The following is a 20677-nucleotide window of genomic DNA, read 5'->3' on the forward strand; positions in this document are numbered from 1 at the left end:
TAGGTTTTTTGTTGGGTTTTAAGGAAATGAGAAATATTTGCATGTGTCTGACATACGCTGGTGACTTTGATTGACGGGTCCTTTTACGGGGGTGTGAGTTGGCTGATTCTCTCTATAGGCCTATATGTCCATTCAGGAAGTTTCCTAAAGTAGTCTGTCTGGACTCCATCTCTTTAATAAGAATCAAACGCTCCTGTCATGATGTAATCTTGTAAAAGGCCTGTTTTCAGAAGCTTAGGCTACATTATTTATCTCATTACGGCGTACTCTATTTGAAGAACAGTCCCAGCAGCAGGATTTGTGACATTATGAGAATATTTCGGGAAAATTTGGCGTCATATTAGGATCCATATTTATTTTATTTTTTTTCAGGAAAGCCAACAGACAAGGTAGGCCTATCTTTATTTTGGCACCGTCATGCGCTAATGTTGTGTCAATACAAAAATGTGATGGATCCTCTCCTGCCTGGCATTTCTTAATTTGTAGATTCATATTTATAAGTAATAACCTTAATAATAAGGAAGTGTAATGGCTTGTTTCAAATACGTTTTATTAAGAAGCATATCCATGTTTACAAGTGTACAAACAGAATTGTGACCTCCCCTTTTTACATAGGGTCTTATTTTAGTTTTTTATGTTTATTTAACCTTAATTTAACTAGGCCCTTATAAGCCCAAGACAACAGTATCATACATTTAAACAAAATGGACACCTACGAAAAACTAATGAAAAGGGAAAGAAAAGGAAAAAACAATAACGAAGTGGAATGCAATAGTGAAATTGTAGATAAATTGTAGTTTCTTTTGAGTCTGATAGCCTATGCCAGGGATTACCAACTAGATTCAGCCGCGGACCGATTTTTATCTTGAGCGAATTTGCAGTCTACAAATCATTTGTAGACTGCAAATTGACCGCAAGAAGCCCAAACAGGTATAACATTTGACAAAAACATCATTTTAAGCCTTGTTACATGTGTAAACAATCACATATACAGTGCCAGAGTTGTGTTACAGCCTGAATTCAAAATGGATTATATCGATTTTTTTCTCACCCATCTACACACAATAACCCATAATGACAAAGTGAAAACATGTTTAGACATTTTGGAAAATGTATTGAAAATTAAATACATAAATATCTAATTTACATAAGTATTCACATCCCTGAGTCAATACTTCGTAGAAGCACCTTTGGCAGCGATTACAGCTTTGAGTCTTTCTGGGTAAATTTCTAAGCGCTTTCCACATCTGGATTGTGCAACATTTGCCCATTATTATTTTCAAAATTCTTCAAGCTCTGTCAAATTGGTTGTTGATCATTGCTAGACAACAAATTTCAGGTCTTGCCATATATTTTCAAGTAGATTTAAATAAAAAAAACTGTAACTTGGCCATTCAGGAACATTCACAGTCTACTTGCTAAGCAACTCCAGTGTAGATTTGGCTTTGAGTTTTAGGTTATTGTCCTGCTGAATGGTGAATTCATATCCCAGTGTCTGGTGGAAAGTAGACTTAACCAGGTTTTCCTCTAGGACTTTGCATGTGCTTAGCTCCATTCAGTTTATTTTTTTTATCCTGAAAAACGACCCAGTCCTTAACAATTACAAGCATACCCATAACATGATGCATGCTTGAAAATATGAAGAGTGGTACTCAGTTATGTGTTGTATTGGATTAGCCCCAAACATAAGACTTTGTATTCAGGACAAAAAGTGAATTGCTTTGAACAGCTTCTGTCCGCAAATGGATAAATAGCTACACGGACCGAGTTCACCTTGAATCTTTATTTACCTTTGATTTCAGTATTTGTACTGTCTCTATGCACACTCACAGGGCCCTACACACTCACACACTCTATCACTCCAACACACACAAACACTCACTCACACATAATATGCACATACATTTATACTGACACACCCGCACACCCACTCACATGCAAGATGCTGCTACTCTGTTTCTTATATCCTGTTGCTTAGTCACCTTACACCTATACATGTCTACCTCCACCACTCCAGTATTCCTGCACATGTAAATATGGTATTGGAACTGACTTTTTAAATATTTGCTGTATATAGTATGCTTGCTTACTTAATTTGCATTTCATATTTCTCTTTTTTTTCTAGTAATACATTGTTATTGATTATTGAGTTGTTGGGCTTTGAGTTGGCAAGAAAGGCATTTCACTGTTTTTGTGCATGTGACATGACATTTTTTTTCTGTATTATTACTTTAGTCCCTAGTTGCAAACAGGATGTATGTTTTGGACTACTTTTATTCTGTACATGCTTCCTTTTCATTCTGAAATTGTAACTACAATGTTGTTGATCCATCCTCAGTTTTCTCCTATCACCACCATTAAACTTGAACTGTTTTAAAAGTCACCATTGAACTAATGGTGCGATCCCTGAGCGGTTTCCTTCCTCTCCGGCAACTGAGTTAGGAAGTACGCCTGTATTTTTGTAATGACTCGGTGTACTGATACACCATCCTAAGTGTAATTAATAACTTCACCATGCTCAATGGGATAGTCAATGTCTTTTTTATATTTTTACCCGTCTACCCTTTTTTCGGGGCATTGGAAAACCACGCTGGTCTTTGTGGCTGAATCTGTGTGTGAAATTCACTGATCGACTGAGGGACCTTACAGATAATTGTATGTGTGGGGTACAGAGATGAGGTAGTCATTCAAAAATCACGTTAAACACTATAATGGCACACAGAGTGAGTCCTTGCAACTTATTATGTGACTTAAGCACATTTTTACTACTGAACTTATTTAGGCTTGCCATAACAAAGGGGTTGAATACTTATTGAACCGCTTTTCTTTTTTTACTAATTTGTAAACATTTTGAAAAACATAATTTTACTTTGACATTATGGGGTATTGTGTGTAGGCCAGTGACAAAACAAATCTCAATTGAATCGATTTTAAATTCAGGGTGTAACACAACAAAATTTGGAAAAAGTCAACAGGTGTGAATACTTTCTGAAGGCACTGTATAGTATCTCTCTATTATGTGTGGGAATAATTTGGAACAGTTTCCAAAATAAAAATTTGCAGGTGTTCTTACAGTCTTATGTCCAACAATTATTAGAAAAATTGGGGGCCCAAATAAAATCACCCACTGGCCAAATTCGGCCCACGGGCCGCCAGTTGGGGAACCCTGGCCTATGCTTTAAGTTGTGTCAATACAAAAATTTGACAATCCACTCCAATCTGACATTTTTTTATTTGTATACTAAACTAATATTTAGAGGTAATAATAACTTGAATAACTTGAATAATAATTATAAAATGCTACTGATAATAACGAAGTGTAATGGTAATAGTGAAGTTGCAGAAAAAATGTACGTGTTTCTTTTGAGTCTGATATGTGCCAGTGACCATGTACATTGGCCTGGCCAATTACCATAACCTCAAATTCCAAGATGTCACAGCCCTACCTCCAAGAAAAGACAACCTCTCCCTCAACATCAGCAAAACAAAGGAGTTGATTGTTGACTTCAGGAAGTAGAGGAGGGAACATGCCTCGATCCACATCAATGGGACTGTAGTAGAGAGTCACAAGTTTTAAGTTACTTGGCGTCCACATCACAGAGGACTTGTCATCACCACCACTCTTGTCAAGAGGGCGCAACAACGACTCTACTTCTTAAGGCGGCTGAAGAAAGCTCACTGTAAACACAATACAATCAAACCTACAATAACAGATGTTGACAGACTGTTTCTTCTGTCTTTTGCTCAGTTAGAGCTGCTCACTAATCTGTCTGTTATTTCCACTGGGTCTGCTCCATACATGGTGTTAAGTCAGGCTTTAGTAAGAGCCTTGTCATGTCTCAGCCTACCGGCTGACTCACGGTTACTCAGTCACTCTCTCAGTTACTTTTTACATGCATTTTACCTGTGTCGTTCTAAGACCTTTACACAAGTCTTCCTGTTGGGAAAAAAAACTTGGGCAAATGAAAGGGTAAGGCTAAACGAAGACGGCAGCAATGATTCAGCAGAGCACAATAATAATCATGCCACTATCCAAGGCAATGTTAACGCCACACACACCTTCCTATCTCACACTCACGATACCCTCCGGTAGTGTGTATGCATGACATCTCTCTCGCCTTACACTCTCTCCCTTCGCATTTCGGCAGAATACACATATCCCTGGCCTGTCACAGTATTCCCATATGAGAGGGTGAACTTAGTTGTCCCATAAACAGCTACATTTTGAAAGGCCATTGTGAACACCACAGACACACAGTGTTTGCATTGTGTGTTGTAATCACTGTGTGTTGTAATAGCCACTGTATTACTCTGCTGTAGTTAGTGTATAACAGGGACGGAGCACAGATCTCATGGAACTGGGTCCTGGACTTCCTGACGGGCCACCCCCAGGTGGTGAAGGTAGGAAACAACACCTCCTCTTCACTGATCCTCAACACTGGGGCCCCACAAGGGTGCATGCTCAGCTCCCTCCTGTACTCCCTGTTCACCCATGACTGCGTGGCCAAGCACGCCTCCAACTCAATCATCAAGTTTGCAGATGACACAACAGTAGTAGGCTTGATTACCAACGATGACGAGACAGCCTACAGGGAGGAGGTGAGGGCTCTGGGAGTGTGCTGCCAGGAAAATAACCTCTCACTCAATGTCAACAAAACAAAGGAGATGATCGTGGACTTCAGGAAACAGCAGATGGAGCACCCCCCTACTCACATCGACGGGACCGCAGTGGAGAAGGTGGAAAGCTTCAAGTTCCTCTGCGTACACATCACTGGCAAACTGAAATGTTCCACCCACACAGACAGTGTGGTGAAGAAGGCACAACAGTGCCTCTTAAACCTCAGGAGACTGATGAAATTTGGCTTGGCACCTAAAACCCTCAAACTTTTACAGATACACAATGGAGAACATCCTGTCGGGCTGTATCACCGCCCAGGTATGGCAACTGCACTGCCTACAACTGCAGAGCTCTCCAGAGGGTGGTGCGGTCTGTCCAACGCATCACTGGGGGTAAACAACCTTCCCTCCAGGACACCTATAGCCCCCGATGACACAGGAAGGCCAAAAATACCATCAAGGTCAACAACCACCGATCCACTGCCTGTTCACCCCGCTATCATCCATAAGGTGAGGTCAGTACAGGTGCAGCAAAGCTGGGACCGAGAGACTGAAAAACAGCTTCTATCTCAAAGGCATCAGACTGTTAAAATGCCAGCATATTAAGAGTCTGCTGCCTATATACATAGACTTGACACCACTGGCCACTTTAATAAATGGAACACTAGTCACTTTAATAATGTTGACATATCTTGAATTACTCATCTCATATGTATATACTGTATTCTATCTACTGTATCTGAGTCTATGCCGCTCTGACATTGCTCGTCCATATACAGTGGCAAGAAAAAGTATGTGAACCCTTTGGAAATACCTGGATTTCTGCATAAATTGGTCATAAAATTTGATCTGATCTTCATCTAAGTCACAACAATAGACAAACACAGTCTGCTTAAACTAATAACACACAAACAATTATACTTTTTCATGTCTATATTAAACACACCGTGTAAACATTCACAGTGCAGGGTGGGAAAAGTATGTGACCCCTTGGATTTAATAACTGGTAGACCCGCCTTTGACAGCAATAACCTCAACCAAACGTTTTCTGTAGTTGCGGATCAGACATGCACAACAGTCAGGAGGAATTTTGTACCATTCCTCTTTACAAAACTGTTTCAGTTCAGCAATATTCTTGGGATGTCTGGTGTGAAGCATCTCAAATCGGGTTGGGGTCAGGACTCTGACTGGGCCACTCCAGAAGGTGTATTTTCTTCTGTTGAAGCCATTCTGTTGTTGATTTACTTCTGTGTTTTGTCCTGTTGCATCACCCAACTTCTGTTGAGCTTCAATTGAAGGACAGATAGCCTAACATTCTCCTGCAAAATGTCTTGATAACCTTGGGAATTCTTTACATACTTTACAGTTGGGATGAGGTTTTGATGTTGTTGTGCTGTGCCTTTTTCTCTTCACACAGTGTTGTGTGTTCCTTCCAAACAACTCAACTGTAGTTTCATCTGTCCACAGAATATTTTGCCAGTAGCGCTGTGGAACATCTAGGTACATTTGTGCAAACTTCAGACGTGCAGCAATGTTTTTTTTGGACAGCAGTGGCTTTTTCCATGGTGTCCACCCATGAACACCAATCTTGTTTAGTGTTTTACCTATCGAAGACTCATCAACAGAAATGTTAGCATGTTCCAGAGATTTCTGTAAGTCTTTAGCTGACACTCTAGGATTCTTCTTAACCTCATTGAGCATTTTGTGCTGTGCTCTTGCAGTCATCTTTGCAGGACAGACACTCCTAGGGAGAGTAGCAACAGTGCTGAACTTTCTCCATTTATAGACAATTTGTCTTACCAAGGCTTTTAGAGATACTTTTGTAACCCTTTCCAGCTTTATGCAAGTCAACAATTCTTAATCTTAGGTCTTCTGAGATCTCTTTGTTCGAGGCTTGGTTCACATCAGGCAATGCTTCTTGTGAATAGCAAACTCAAATTTCGTGAGTGTTTATTGTAGAGCAAGGCAGCACTAACCAACATCTCCAATCTCGTCTTATTGATTGGACTCCAGGTTAGCTGACTACTGACTCCAATTAGCTTTTGGAGAAGTCATTAGCATAGGGGTTCACATACATTTCCCAACCTAAACTGTGAATGTTTAAATGATGTATTCGATATAAACAAGAAAAATACAATAATTTGTGTGTTATTAGTTTAAGCACACTATGTTTGTCTATTGTTGTGGCTTAGATGAAGATCAGATCAAATTTGATGACCAATTTATGCAGATATCCAGATATTTCCAAAGGGTTCACATACTTTTTCTTGCCACTGTATTTATATATTCTTAATTCATCATTCCTGTACTTAGATTTGTGTGTATTGGGTATATGTTGTGAAATTGTTAGTTATTACTTATTATATATTACTGTACTGTCGGAGCTAGAAACACAAGCATTTCGCTACACCCACAATAACATCTGCTAAACACGTGTATGTGACCAATAAAATTTGATTTGATTCTCAAAGGAACAAACAGCTGTATAGAAAAATGCCTACAAACAGAAACAGGCCGAGAGAAAAGGATAGACTTCTTCATTACGCATGTCGACCACCACTCCAGCATCTATATAAGTGTGTGTGTGTGTGTGTGTGTGTGTGTGTGTGTGTGTGTGAGTGAGTGAGTGAATAAATGCATGTCAGTTCTGCTGTTGGAGAGGATGTACAGTATTACTGTAGGTTCACATGTCACACAAGTTGGTTTTTATGCGATCTGTGCAGTGGGTGCATGCTCTCAGAATAACAACAGCAGAGAAGCAGATCAAAGTGTTGATGATGTGTGTCTTACCCTGATCCTCCTCATGGCTGCTACGATCTCCATACGACTGTTGGGCCTGGGAACATCCAGACTGCCCACATACTGAACAACACACACAAGACATATGTTATAGAAAAGACAGATATACAAAACCCAGTTCTAGATAGGACAATACACTCAACATACAGTTATAGACACAACAAAACACAACAGTATGTTTTGATAACACTATAAAATGCATGACACCTCTCCTTGCAATTATCCTGTGTAAGTGGTTATGCATAGCCTAGTAGCTGATTGCAACCAATAAGTAATTATATGTAGCCTTCTAATATTGTTTAAGACTATATAACTAGTTATTGATTTTTCAAACTGTTATTATACTGCTATGTACACTTATAGTGTTTTATTATAAGCATCTTGTAGGATGCATCTCAAATCTTCAAACATTAGGATTTGTTATGTGTTTTACAAACTTAAATGTATATAATGTTCTGTGTTTTCTGTTTTGCCTCCTTTTGACTAATTCATTAACAATAGTTTGAGTAAGAACAGTCAATATTGAGTACTCTGGTGAAAGTAGGCTACAGAGATGGAGGGAAATGTGAATGTTTGCAGGTTTGGAAAACTTACTCCTAGAAAGCACATTTGCAACATATGGGGGTGGGGGAAATATGACAAATTATCTAAAGTCACTGGAAATAAGTCACGTTGTTACCACAAACGTGCACCTGTCCTGAGTTTTATAACGCAACCATGTCAAATTACATTTTCGGCTAGTCCTACCCCAAATGAGACCTTTGAAGTTGGACACCAACATATAACGCGGCGGCAGAACTGTTTCAAGACGCTCAATGGGAAAGACAATGAATACAGGGAAAACATCAAAGTGCCTTGTTTATTCTAGAAAATGTATATATACATTTCACCTTAGCTTGAAAATGTATCCCGTGTTGGTACGCCTCTTCGTTATGGAGGGGGACCCGCGAATCCGCGACATCGTCCACCAGATTGTACCTGTTCCGTCCTGGCATCTTCAGTCCTATCACTCTGGACCTACCAAACGCGAGTGAAGGAAACACTACCAGAGAACGATGTTAACATGGGAAAGAACACACGTTACGAGGCATATACACCCCTGACCCATTGAGATATGGCACACAAAGTGAGCTCCCCGTGGAGCCCTGAGTCCATTGTTGCGATAGCTCCGCGAGAGTGGCGCTCAAAGCGCGAGGAGGGGACCCGTCCACGGAAGGGACAGATTTGGGCGCCTCTTTTTCTTTTATTCCAAGAGCGCCTAGTCTTGCTGCTGACACTCCTTTTGTCAACACAGTGTTCTCTGTTTAGCAAACCTAATCATCCCATAGACTGTCCAATACTAAACCACAATAGTAACGTCTCTCAGGTAGCCCTAGCATGGGTCTGTTGCAGGTGGCCGTTGGCGGCTTGCTGGTGGATGTCGCTTTGCCGGTGTTTTTGAATCTCGGTCATCGTTGGTAGCATTGACGCTGAGCCCTCCCGTTTCAAAGCCATAGACGTTAGTTCAGAGCGAGTCCTGATTGGAGCAAAGTTCCAATACATGACGTAACCCAGTGTTTTTGGGAAGCGTCGACAAATAAACGCTCAACCATAAATAATAGTACATGTCCCACCCTTTGTCCTGTCAAGGCCGTTTCTTTAAAATCATATCACAGTGTAACATGTTTTTTTACTTGATTGATTTAAGATTATAAAAACTCAGCCTGGTGAATAGCCTATTGAAGCCAAATGTTGATGACCCGTACCACTACACCACTGGCTACAATGTAGCAACTGTAAAGCTTATGCGCTTAGAAAAAAAGGTTATTTGGGGATCTATACATAACTTTTTGGTTCTTTAGACGAGATTCAATAACCATTTACTAAAAAAGGAAGGATAGATAGATTTGATAGGATAGGATTGATAGGATAGATAGATAGGACTACCTACCCAGTGAAGGCAAATAACCTTGAGGGTTCTATCCAATGGTGTATATAAACCCTGATTGCTATGCTATATATTGCCATTTAAGGGGCCATATTGGCACTCCCCAGTAGTAGTAGTCCTCCATAGAAATGAATGGAATTCGACAGTGTTTCAATTAAATGTTTCAAAAGCAAAATTACATGTATCTTCTGTTGTTGTAGTGGGTACAGCAACATTAGTAAGCTACTCTAAAAAAATATATACTTTTAGGAAAACCTTCAGATAGTATTCAGACCACTTTACTTTTCCCACATTTTATTACTGTACAGACTTATTCTTAAATCGATTAAATAAATAAAAAATCTGCAGCATTCTAAACACAATACCCCATAATGCCAAAGTGAAAACAGCTTTTTAGAAATTTTTGCACATTTATAAAAAAAAAAAACAGAATACCTTATTTACATAAGTATTCAGACCATTTGCTATGAGACAAAATTGAGCTCAGGTGCTTCCTGTTTCCATTGATCATCTTTGAGATGTCTCTACAACTGAATTGGAGTCCACCTGTGGTAAATTCAATTGATAAGACATGATTTGGAAATTCACCCACCTGTTTATATAAGGTCCCACAGTTGACAGGGCAGGCCAGCGCAAAAACCAAGCCATGAGATCGAAGGAATTGTCTGTAGCGATCCGAGACAGGATTGTGTCGGAGGAACAGATCCGGGGAAGGGTACCAAATCATTTCTGCAGCATTGAAGGTCCCGAAGAACACAGTGGCCTCCATCATTCTTAAATGGAAAAAGTTTAGAACCACCAATACTCTTCCTAGAGCTGGCAGCCTGGCCAAACTGCGAAATCGAGGAAGAAGGGCCTTGGACAGGGAGGTGATCAAGAATGCGGTGGTCAAACTGACAGAGCTCGAGAGTTCCTCTGTGGAGATGGGAGAATCTTCCAGAAGGACAACCATTTCTGCAGCTCTCCACCAATCAGGCCTTTACGGTAGAGTGGCCAGACGGAAACCACTCCTGAGTAAAAGGCACATGACAGCCCGCTTGGAGTTTGTCAAAAAGCACCTAAAGACTCTCAAATCAGACTCTCAAACCATTCTCTGGTCTGATGAAACGATCCAACTCTTTGGCCTGAATTCCAAGCGTCACGTCCGGGGGAAACCTGGCACCATTCCTACGGTGAAGCACGGTGGTGGCAGCATCATGCTGTGGGGATGTTTTTCAGCGGTAGGGACTGGGAGACTAGTCAGGATCGAGGCAAAGATGAACGGAGCAAAGTACAGAGAGATCCTTGATAAAAACCTGCTCCGGAGCTCTCAGGACCTCAGACTGGGTCAAAGGTTCACCTTCCAACAGGACAACAACCATAAGCACACAGCCAAGACAACGCAGGAGTGGCTTTGGGACAAGTCTCAATGACCTTGAGTGGCCCAACCAGAGCCCGGACTTGAACCCGCTCGAACATCTCTGGAGAGACCTGAAAATAGCTGTGCATCAACGCTCCCCATCCAACCTGACAGAGCTTGAGAGGATCTGCAGAGAAGAATGATAGAAACTCCCAATACAGGTGTGCCAAGCTTGTAGCATCTTACCCAAGAAGATTCGAGGCTGTGATTGCTGCTAAAGGTGCTTCAACAAAGTACAGTGTACAGGGTCTGAATGTTTATGTAAATGTCATATTTCTAAAAACTTGCTTTTGTTTTGTCATTATGAGGTATTGTGTGTAGAATGATGAGGGGAAACTAATTTTAGAATAAGGCTGTAACCTATCAAAATGTGGAAAAAGTCCATGGGTCTGAATATTTTCTGATGCATGCATGCATGTATGTATATATATATACACACACAGCTCTCTTTGGCAAGGGGAAGATCTAATTCATATTTCATATTTTGCAAGTGTTGCAGAGGTCTGAGTGGTAAAGACCAAGGTTCTTACACACCCGTGCTGTTGCAAACTAAATGCCAGCTAGAAGAAACAGGAAATAATGTGTTTAATAAAAGCATACACTCTATATATAGAACATTTGTAAATTCAAAATTTGACTGCAATTCCGATTTTAAAAAAAAACACCTGCCAATCCATTCCTGCTTGATGACACAAGAGGACGGCGGTTGAATCAACTTCCAAGTAGGGATGATTTGCAGGTTGACTCATAAGCCGCAGTCCCCGCAGTTATATCCGCGTGGCGGGCGGGTTTAGGGTCATTAAATATTGTGTGGATGAAGGGCCGGTGTGTGGCAGGCAGCTGAATAAAGAGAAAACAATAGCCTATATGAAAAAATCCAAATGTATAAGTCTTGTGCAATTTATCCCCTAACTATAGGCTACATTGAGCTTTTTCTTTCATTATTTTTAGGCTTTCTGGCATTATGTAAACTTAAGCTTTAGGGTCTAACTCTAGCTACGCACCAAATAGCCTACACACCTATCGCCAAAAGCTTTTGGGAATGGGCAGAGAGTCAGAGTTTAAATTCAATAAGAGAAAAGCTGCGAAATGGAGAGTTGGTGAATGGTAAAAGAGAATGATTGCAGTGCCAGCTATGTTTTGTGTGATGATGTTGAGGCGCGCTATACGAATTTGGCAGTCACAAGACGGGGACTTCAAATAGGCCTATGGCACGTCAAGGGAACTGTATCCTTTTCTGTTCAGATGGGTTAAATGGAAACTGACATCTGGACACTGACAGTAGGTCTATAACCTCACACAGACTTCATTTTTACTCCTGCATAATTAAGCATTTTTTGCATTAAAATTATAGGCCTACACCAAAATGTAGCCTACATTTTGACTTGGGAACAGGTGTTGAGAAATATTTCTATCAACATCTTGAGAGAATGAAAATGTGCAGTTAGCACCTTTACAGACGGTCCATATCTTTATCAGCATCATGAAAGCAGAAAGTATTTCCACCACATCAAGTATCCATCCAAGCAGACATTAAATCTTATCAGAAACATGTCGAGTCATTTTCACAGCTTTCTATTTCCTTAAAACCGGTCAAACTCATGTAGTTTGGAAATTTTACACAGAAAATCTTTCCCGTTTTTTAGTTATTGCATTCTCCCTAGTCCCTAAACATCTTTGCTCTGTGAAAGAAGCAAAGATGACTTTAACAACGTCAACTAGATTGAAGCATTCATTCCATCAATTTATGACATTCCAGTGAGCAAGGCTTTATTTTAGTCTTCAAGGGCAACATATAGGCTAATGACAGAAGAGAAGCTGCATGTATATACAGTTGAAGTCAAAAGTTTACATATACCTTAGCCAAATACATTTAAACTCAGTTTTTCACAACTCCTGACATTTAATCCAAGTAAAAATATCCTGTTTTAGGTCAGTTAGGATCACCACTTTATTTTAAGAATGTGAAATGTCAGAATAATAGTAGAGAATTATTTATTTCAGCTTTTATTTCTTTCATCACATTCGCAGTGGGTCAGATGTTTACATACACTCAATTAGTATTTGGTAGCATTGCCTTTAAATTATTTAACTTGGGTCAAACGTTTCGGGTATCCTTCCACAAGCTTCCCACAATAAGTTGGGTGAATTTTGGCCAATTCCTCTTGACAGAGCTGGTGTAACGGAGTCAGGTTTGTAGGCCTCCTTGCTTGCACGTGCTTTTTCAGTTCTGCCCAGAAATTCTCTACAGGATTTAGGTCAGGGCTTTGTGATGGCCACTCCAATACCTTGACTTTGTTGTCCTTAAGCCATTTTGCGACAACTTTGGAAGTATGCTTGGGGTCAATATCCATTTCGAAGACCCATTTGCGACCAAGCTTTAACTTCCTGACTGATGTCTTGAGATGTTGCTTCAATATATCCACATAATTTTCCTCCCTCATGATGCCATCTATTTTGTGAAGTGAACCAGTCCCTCCTGCAGCAAAGCACCCCCACAACATGATGCTGCCACCCCTGTGCTTCACAGTTGGGACAGTGTTCTTTGGCTTGCAAGCCTCCCCCTTATTCCTCCAAACATAAATGGTCATAAGCCAAACAGCTCTATTTTAGTTTCATCAGACCAGAGGATATTTCTCTAAAAAGTATGATCTTTGTCCCCATGGGCAGTTGCAAACCGTAGTCTGTCTTTTTTATGGCGGTTTTGTAGCAGTGGCTTCTTCCTTGCTGAGCGGCCATTCAGGTTATGTCGATATAGGACTCGTTTCACTGTGGCTATAGATACTTTTGTACCCATTTCCTCCAGCATCTTCACACAATGTCCTTTGCTGTTGTTCTGGGATTGATTTGCACTTTTCGCACCAAAGTACATTCATCTCTAGGAGACAGAACGCATCTCCTTCCTGAGCAGTATGACGGCTGTGTGGTCCCATGGTGTTTATACTTGCATACTATTGTTTGTACAGATGAACATGGTACCTTCAGGCGTTTGGAAATTGCTCCCAAGGATGAACCAGACTTGTGGAGGTCTACAATTTTGTTTCTGAGGTCTTGGCTGATTTATTTTGATTTTCCCATGATGTCAAGCAGAGGCAATGAGTTTGAAGATAGGCCTTGAAATAAATCCACATGTACACCTCCAATTGACTCAAATGATGTCAATTAGCCTATCAGAAGCTTCTAAAGCCATGACATCATTTTCTGGAATTTTCCAAGCTGTTTAAAGGCACAATCAAATAAGTGTATGTAAACTTCTGGGCCATTGGAATTGTGATACAGTAAACTATAAGTGAAATAATCCGTCTGTAAACAATTCTTGGGGAAATTAATTGTGTCATGTACAAAGTAGTGTCCTAACCGACTTGCCAAAACTATAGTTTGTGAACAAGAAATTTGTGGAGTGGTTGAAAAATGAGTTTTAATGACTCTAACCTAAGTGTATGTAAATTTCCGACTTCAACTGTAATTATAGACAAGTTGACTAACAACTTGCCTACCAAAATGTCAGAAATTATAAGCAGAAACATATCTGCTGAAAAGAAATCCTGCACCCCTTGTCAAAAAAATAGTTCAGCTGTTTCTCAATGGCCTACAGCCATTTTTTATATTTGCAGGTTATAGGCAATTTATGCTCGTTCTGAAAATGTGATCCGTAGGATCCATACGGAGGGTTTGATGCAATTGCAGAGCCTCTGGAGGCTTGCTGAAGCCAAATCGAGTTCTTATATACATAATTTATTATAAATAATGTATACATAATCTACCTTCTCTCAGTCAGCAACAGTCTTCTAATGGCTTCATGAAACATAGGCTGGTCCCTCAATCGACTCCACACTGAAATACTGAAATTAAATAAACAATTAACTAATTGCCAATGGCAGGCTGGGTATGTAGCTCTTTTTGGCATACATACATACATTTTGGTTCAGTGAAGAAAAACCTCTAGGGTTCGGATCTATAAAAGGGTTCTATTTAGAACTTTTAGGGGTTCCATATATGAAGCAAACGATACCCTTTTTGGTTCTATAAGGAACCTTTTTTCTAAGCGTGTACACTACAGTGAGGGTAAAATAGCTTAGTAACAATGTAGCACACAGTGTGAACAGTACCAACTATGATGTTAGCATTCAAGATACAGAAGAATCAGAAAAAAGAAGAGCTGAAGCTGTTCCCAGGGTGAATGACGATGGGATGTATGGAGTGAATATGGCCTGCTTTTTTTACACACACACAGCAAATATTAATTTAGCATATTAATTTGAAATATGTGTTACATTTATAATAAGCTACCAATAACTCATTGGATAGCATTTAGAATCAAGTCTTTTTTTTAAGCTTTTTATCAGATCAGGCTCGAAATTAATCGTAATCAATCACAAGTTTACTCAGGTGTCATATACATGTGTAATGAGCCTAATGAAATGATATCTGGCATTTTAGCTGCAAATTTCTTTAGCGACACGAGCACCGGGGGCTCCCGAGTGACGCAGCGGTCGAAGGCGTCACTACAAAACCTGGTTCGATTCCAGGCTGTATCACAACCGGCTGTGATTGGGAATCCCATAGGGCGTCGCACAATTGGCCCAGCGTCATTAGGGTTTGGGTTAGGGTTTGGCCGTCATTGTAAATAAGAAATTGTTCTTAACTGACTTGCCTTGTTAAATAAAGGTTAAATCAAAATAAATAATTAAAAAACAACAGACATATGCAGAAAGAGGCATGGCTAAAGTAGTGCAGGCATGCCCTCTACTGGTCAGATATAGATCTGCTCCAAAAGTAAGCTCAGCAGCAGGTACACCAGTGAGGTTTCGGCACATCTTGGACTGGTATCTCCGATAGACCTAGCTACTCAAACATAAAACTACAGCTAAACTAAAAACACAACCAGCTATAACACACGACACACCATGTTCTAAAAAATAAGTGTTTAATACAAACAAAGGCCTTTCCAGTGATGTACAACTTTGATAAATCCTCTATTCACTTCTGTACAAATCAAAATGTAGTTGTCATTACACCTCACAAAATAGTTTAAAAGAATGGTTCAAACAAAAACTCTGTACATTTATGTCAGTGCCATGATACTCTTAGGGAAACATAATATAAAACTCTGAATGTGAAATAAGGTGCTTCGTCATAAAGTGCCCAGTACATTGGGGATTCACTCTCAAAGGTAAAGTAAAGACAGTGAACTTGGATCATTACCTATTGACCGTGTGTGTGTGTACCAGTCAGTATTGGTGCTGTACTCCATATTCGTCCATGATGTCCGGTCTGGGCATGACCAGGCCTCTCTCCTTCAGGGCCAGGTGTTTGGTCTTCTCTGCCTCCTGCCTGCTCTGCTGCTGCAGTCGCTGCTCCTCCAGGATGTCCTCAATACACACCTGCTGCAGACTGGTGTCACTCTCCTTCTCCAGGTCCTTCACAGGAACAGACACACATTCAGACATCTGTGTTCGTGTGTGTAGGAGAAGGGGGTAGCTGCATCCCAATATGGCGACCGAAGAATAGGCGAGTGGGCGTGTGGAAAGGAAAGCAGTGGGCGTGTGGAAAGGAAAGGAGTGGGCGTGTGGAAAGGAAAGGAGTGAGCGTGTGGAAAGGAAAGGAGTGGGTAGTTGCATCCCAATATGGCGACCGGAGTATGGGCGAGTGGGCATGTGGAAAGGAAAGGAGTGGGCGTGTGGGAAGGAAAGCAGTGGGCGTGTGGAAAGGAAAGCAGTGGGCGTGTGGAAAGGAAAGCAGTGGGCGTGTGGAAAGGAAAGCAGTGGGCGTGTGGAAAGGAAAGGAGTGGGCGTGTGGAAAGGAAAGGAGTGGGCGTGTGGAAAGGAAAGGAGTGGGCGTGTGGAAAGGAAAGGAGTGGGCGTGTGGAAAGGAAAGGAGTGGGCGTGTGGAAAGGAAAGGAGTGGGCGTGTGGAAAGGAAAGGAGTGGGCGTGTGGAAAGGAAAGGAGTGGGCGTGTGGAAAGGAAAGGAGTGGGCGTGTGGAAAGGAAGGAGTGGGCGTGTGGAAAGGAAAGGAGTGGGCGTGTGGAAAGGAAAGGAGTGGGCGTGTGGAAAGGAAAGGAGTGGGCGTGTGGAAAGGAAAGGAGTGGGCGTGTGGAAAGGAAAGGAGTGGGCGTGTGGAAAGGAAAGGAGTGGGCGTGTGGAAAGGAAAGGAGTGGGCGTGTGGAAAGGAAAGGAGTGGGCGTGTGGAAAGGAAAGGAGTGGGCGTGTGGAAAGGAAAGGAGTGGGCGTGTGGAAAGGAAAGGAGTGGGCGTGTGGAAAGGAAAGGAGTGGGCGTGTGGAAAGGAAAGGAGTGGGCGTGTGGAAAGGAAAGGAGTGGGCGTGTGGAAAGGAAAGGAGTGGGCGTGTGGAAAGGAAAGGAGTGGGCGTGTGGAAAGGAGTGGGCGTGTGGAAAGGAAAGGAGTGGACGTGTGGAAAGGGAAGTAGTTGGTAGTTGCATCCCAATATGGCGACCGGAGTATGGGCGAGTGGGCGTCTGGAAAGGAAAGCAGTGGGAGTGTGGAAAGGAAAGCAGTGGGAGTGTGGAAAGGAAAGTAGTGGGTGTGTGGAAAGGAAAGTAGTGGTAGTGGGCGTGTGGAAAGGAAAGTAGTGGGCGTGTGGAAAAATAATAATAATACAAATAAAAAAAATTAAATGTTAAATCGCTTTGCTATAGGTTCGATGGTTTTGAGCTGTGTTTAATTTTTCTTCCGTTTCTTACCATGAAATTACCGTACATTGAACTACCTTACCGCAAGAGTTCGGACTTCTGTTATGAAGCCAGAGGAAGGGTCTGAGTTGTATTTCACAGTTAGTTTTACACAAATAATTGTAAATGTTCGGTTATAAAACTGACAATAGTTTATTTTTTATTAAAGTCTTGATGGGTCTACTGTTGTTTCATGCGTTCTATGCATGTGCTTACTGTGACTGCCACCCTGATATTGGCTAATAGGTAGCTACTTCCCGCGGCGTTGCCAGACAGTAGCACTTGTCAAGTGGGAGCAAAGGGCACTGTGTCCCGGTGTTGTTGCCATTCATGTCCTCCCCATTGAGTAGTAGACTGTATGTACAGTACCAGTCAAAAGTTGACACACCTACTCATTCAAGGGTTTCTCTATTTTTACTATTTTCTACATTGTAGAATAATAGTGAAGACATCAAAACTATGAAATAACATATATGGAATCATGTAGTAACCAAAAAAAGTGTTAAACCAATCAAAATATATTTTAGGTTTTTCAAAGTAGCCACCCTTGGCCTTGATGACAGCTTTACACACTCTTGGCATTTTCTCAAGCCAGCTTCACCTGGAATGCTTTTCCAACAGTCTTGAAGGAGTTCCCACATATGCTGAGCACAGTTTGGCTGCTTTTCCTTCACTCCTCGGTCCAACTCATCCCAAACCATCTCAATTGGGTTGAGGTCGGGTGATTGTGGAAGCCTGGTCATCTGATGCAGCACTCCATCACTCTCCTTCTTGGTCAAATAGCCCTTACACAGCCTGGAGGTGTGTTTTGGGTCATTGTCCTTTTGAAGAACATATGCGCAAACCAGATGTGATGGTGCATCGCTGCAGAATGCTGTCGTAGCCATGCTGGTTAAGAGTGCCTTGAATTCTAAATAAATCACAGTGTCACCAGCAAAGCACCCCCACACCTCCTCCATGCTTCACGGTGTGAACCACACATGTGGAGATCATCCGTTCACCTACTCTGTCTCACAAAGACACGGCAGTTGGAATCAAAATCTCAAATTTGGACTCATCAGAACAAAGGACAGTTTTGAACCAGTCTAATGTCCATTGCTCGTGTTTCTTGGCCAAGCAAGTCTCTTCTTATTATTGGTGTTCTTTAGTAGTGGTTTCTTTGCAGCATTTCGACCATGAAGGCCTGATTCACGCAGTCTCCTCTGAACAGTTGATGTTGAGATGTGTCTGTTACTTGAACTCTGAAGCATATATTTGGACTGCAATTTCTGAGGCTGGTAACTCTAATGAACGTATCCTCTGCAGCAGAGGTAACTCTGGGTCTTCCTTTCCTGTGGCGGTCCTCATGAGAGCCAGTTTCATCATTGCGTTTGATGGTTTTTACGACTTGAAGAAACTTTCAATGTTCTTGAAATTTTCCAGGTTGACTGACCTTCATGTCTTAAAGTAATGATGGACTGTTGTTTCTCTTTGCTTATTTGAGCTGTTCTTGCCATAATATGGCCTTGGTCTTTTACCAAATAGGGCTATTTTCTGTATACCCCCCTACTTTGTCACAACACAACGGATTTGCTCAAACGCATTGAGGAGATAAATTCCACAAATTAACTTTTAACAAGGCACACCTGTTGATTAAAATGCATTCCAGGTGACTACCTCATGAAGCTGGTTGAGAAAATGCCAAGAGTGTGCAAAGCTGTCATCAAGGCAAAGGGTGGCTACTTTGAAGAAACGCAAATATAAAATGTATTCTGATTTTTTGGTTACTACATGATGTTATGTGTTATTTCATAGTTTTGATGTCTTCAGTATTATTCTCAAAACTTTTGACTGGTACTGGATGTATCAAGGTGACATCTAGATGGTTATCAATATTAGTTATTTCTTGTGTAGGCTGCTATCATACTTGAAATAAAATCATATGAGAGAAAAAAAATGGCCACTTAGCTACCGCCAGTGACTCGACACCCAGTAGGAATCACTTCAAGTCAGCAGGCACAACACTGGAGCACTGGTCGGCGGCTTACTATCGACTCGTAGTGCAGCCCAATCAGCTTGAATAAACGGTCTTGAGTGGCAACAAATCTTCCCAATTAGCTGATTCGCTTTTCATACACCCATTCCCGAGCGGCTCAGTGCTAAAGGCATCACTACAGACACCCTGGTTCGAATCCAGGCTGTATCACAACTGGCCGTGATTGGGAGTCCCATAGGGCGGCGCACAATTGGCCCAGCATCGCCCGGGTTTGGCTGGGGTAGGTCGTCATTGTAAGTAATAATTACAACTACACATACTTGGAGTGTAAGGGGGTCTGTGTGTGTTTGTTGCCGACTTACGATCTCCCCCAGGAGGACTACGTTCTCTCCCCTGACGATAAAGATTCCTCGAGGGATGTCTCCATACCTCTTGCCCACGTGGATCCTCTCCACCGTCTGTTGCAGCACCAGGTTGGCTACACACACACAAACACACAAAAATGCTTGGTTGCTTTCCGACTATGTTGTATGCAATACTATGGTATTGCAATGCGATGGTCCGAATACTTACATACCAAACTGATCAATGCTTCTGAGAAAGCCGATCAACGTTCTTCCATCTCGGAGCAGGACGAGATGTTTTTCTGTCAATTCAAACAGGCAGCAAAATCATTGCATATTTGATGCAATTACTATGGTTTTAACTGTGCATTTTTGTTGGGGGTTTATGAAAAGAGATCATGATTATTGATGGTTAGATTAGTAGCCTACTGGTCATGCTCTGCTTACAATCGCGGCCTATAGCCGTTGCCCCTGACCTAGGGAGGTAGCTATGCAGGCTACTGACAGTTGATTTGATAAGTGTTCAGGTGTGCACTCATCTGAGTGTCAGGTGCACACATCAAGTCCTCTGGTAATGCATGTGTGTGCATGTCATGTTGGCGCTGCTTTACAAGCTGTTATCTAACAAATATATAAATGGATATTATTTCTAAAACCCTCTAGCAGAACCAACCAACAGCCAGTGGTAAAAACAGGTGCATCTCGACAAAACACCGGCTAGCGGTGTTAGCATGCCTTGGAATGGCCATGCAAGCGCCATCGACTTACTATCGATATCCTCGATGAGGCTGGCTGTTCCTGGCATGTAGTTCATTTTTGGTCGACTTGTAAATCTCATGTACACGATGTTTGGTGCGAATTTAGAGGGGTTATTTGCTGTTGTGTCACTGTCCTTTCAGGCCATGGGACTCTCGTGCAGTTTGGTTTC

At 41.5% G+C, this 20677-nt stretch overlaps 2 protein-coding genes across 2 annotated transcripts in view; both read right to left on the minus strand.

Annotated features, from left to right (window-relative positions):
* si:dkey-34e4.1 (carboxyl-terminal PDZ ligand of neuronal nitric oxide synthase protein) overlaps window positions 1-8869 on the minus strand; it is a 184382-nt gene extending 175513 nt beyond the window's left edge. The window contains exons 1-2 of the mRNA XM_038971336.1: window positions 8307-8869; window positions 7408-7479 (exon numbers count right to left, since the gene is read on the minus strand). Of these exons, the coding sequence (XP_038827264.1) occupies window positions 7408-7479; window positions 8307-8411 (177 nt within the window). The 5' untranslated portion in view covers window positions 8412-8869. The remainder of the gene's footprint in view (window positions 1-7407; window positions 7480-8306) is intronic.
* A 6792-nt stretch (window positions 8870-15661) lies between these two features.
* Window positions 15662-20668, minus strand: LOC120026470 (U6 snRNA-associated Sm-like protein LSm1). The gene is made up of 4 exons (XM_038971339.1): window positions 20518-20668; window positions 19983-20051; window positions 19768-19883; window positions 15662-16162 (listed from the first exon to the last, which is right to left on the minus strand). The coding sequence occupies exons 1-4, from the start codon at window positions 20585-20587 to the stop codon at window positions 15974-15976; spliced, it is 444 nt and encodes a 147-aa protein (XP_038827267.1). The 5' UTR covers window positions 20588-20668; the 3' UTR covers window positions 15662-15973.
* Between the last annotated feature and the right edge of the window lie 9 nt (window positions 20669-20677).

Source organism: Salvelinus namaycush, chromosome 31 (assembly GCF_016432855.1).
Source record: "Salvelinus namaycush isolate Seneca chromosome 31, SaNama_1.0, whole genome shotgun sequence".
Taxonomy (NCBI): domain Eukaryota; kingdom Metazoa; phylum Chordata; class Actinopteri; order Salmoniformes; family Salmonidae; genus Salvelinus; species Salvelinus namaycush.

Coding starts and splice junctions, on each gene's coding strand:
- LOC120026470 (XM_038971339.1), bottom strand. CDS start 20,587: ATGAGATTTACAAGTCGACCAAAAATGAACTACATGCCAGGAACAGCC. Junction 19,884..19,982: donor CAGAAGCATTGATCAGTTTG/GTATGTAAGTAT, acceptor GTGTGTGTGTAG/CCAACCTGGTGCTGCAACAG. Junction 16,163..19,767: donor TAGTCCTCCTGGGGGAGATC/GTAAGTCGGCAA, acceptor GTTCCTGTGAAG/GACCTGGAGAAGGAGAGTGA.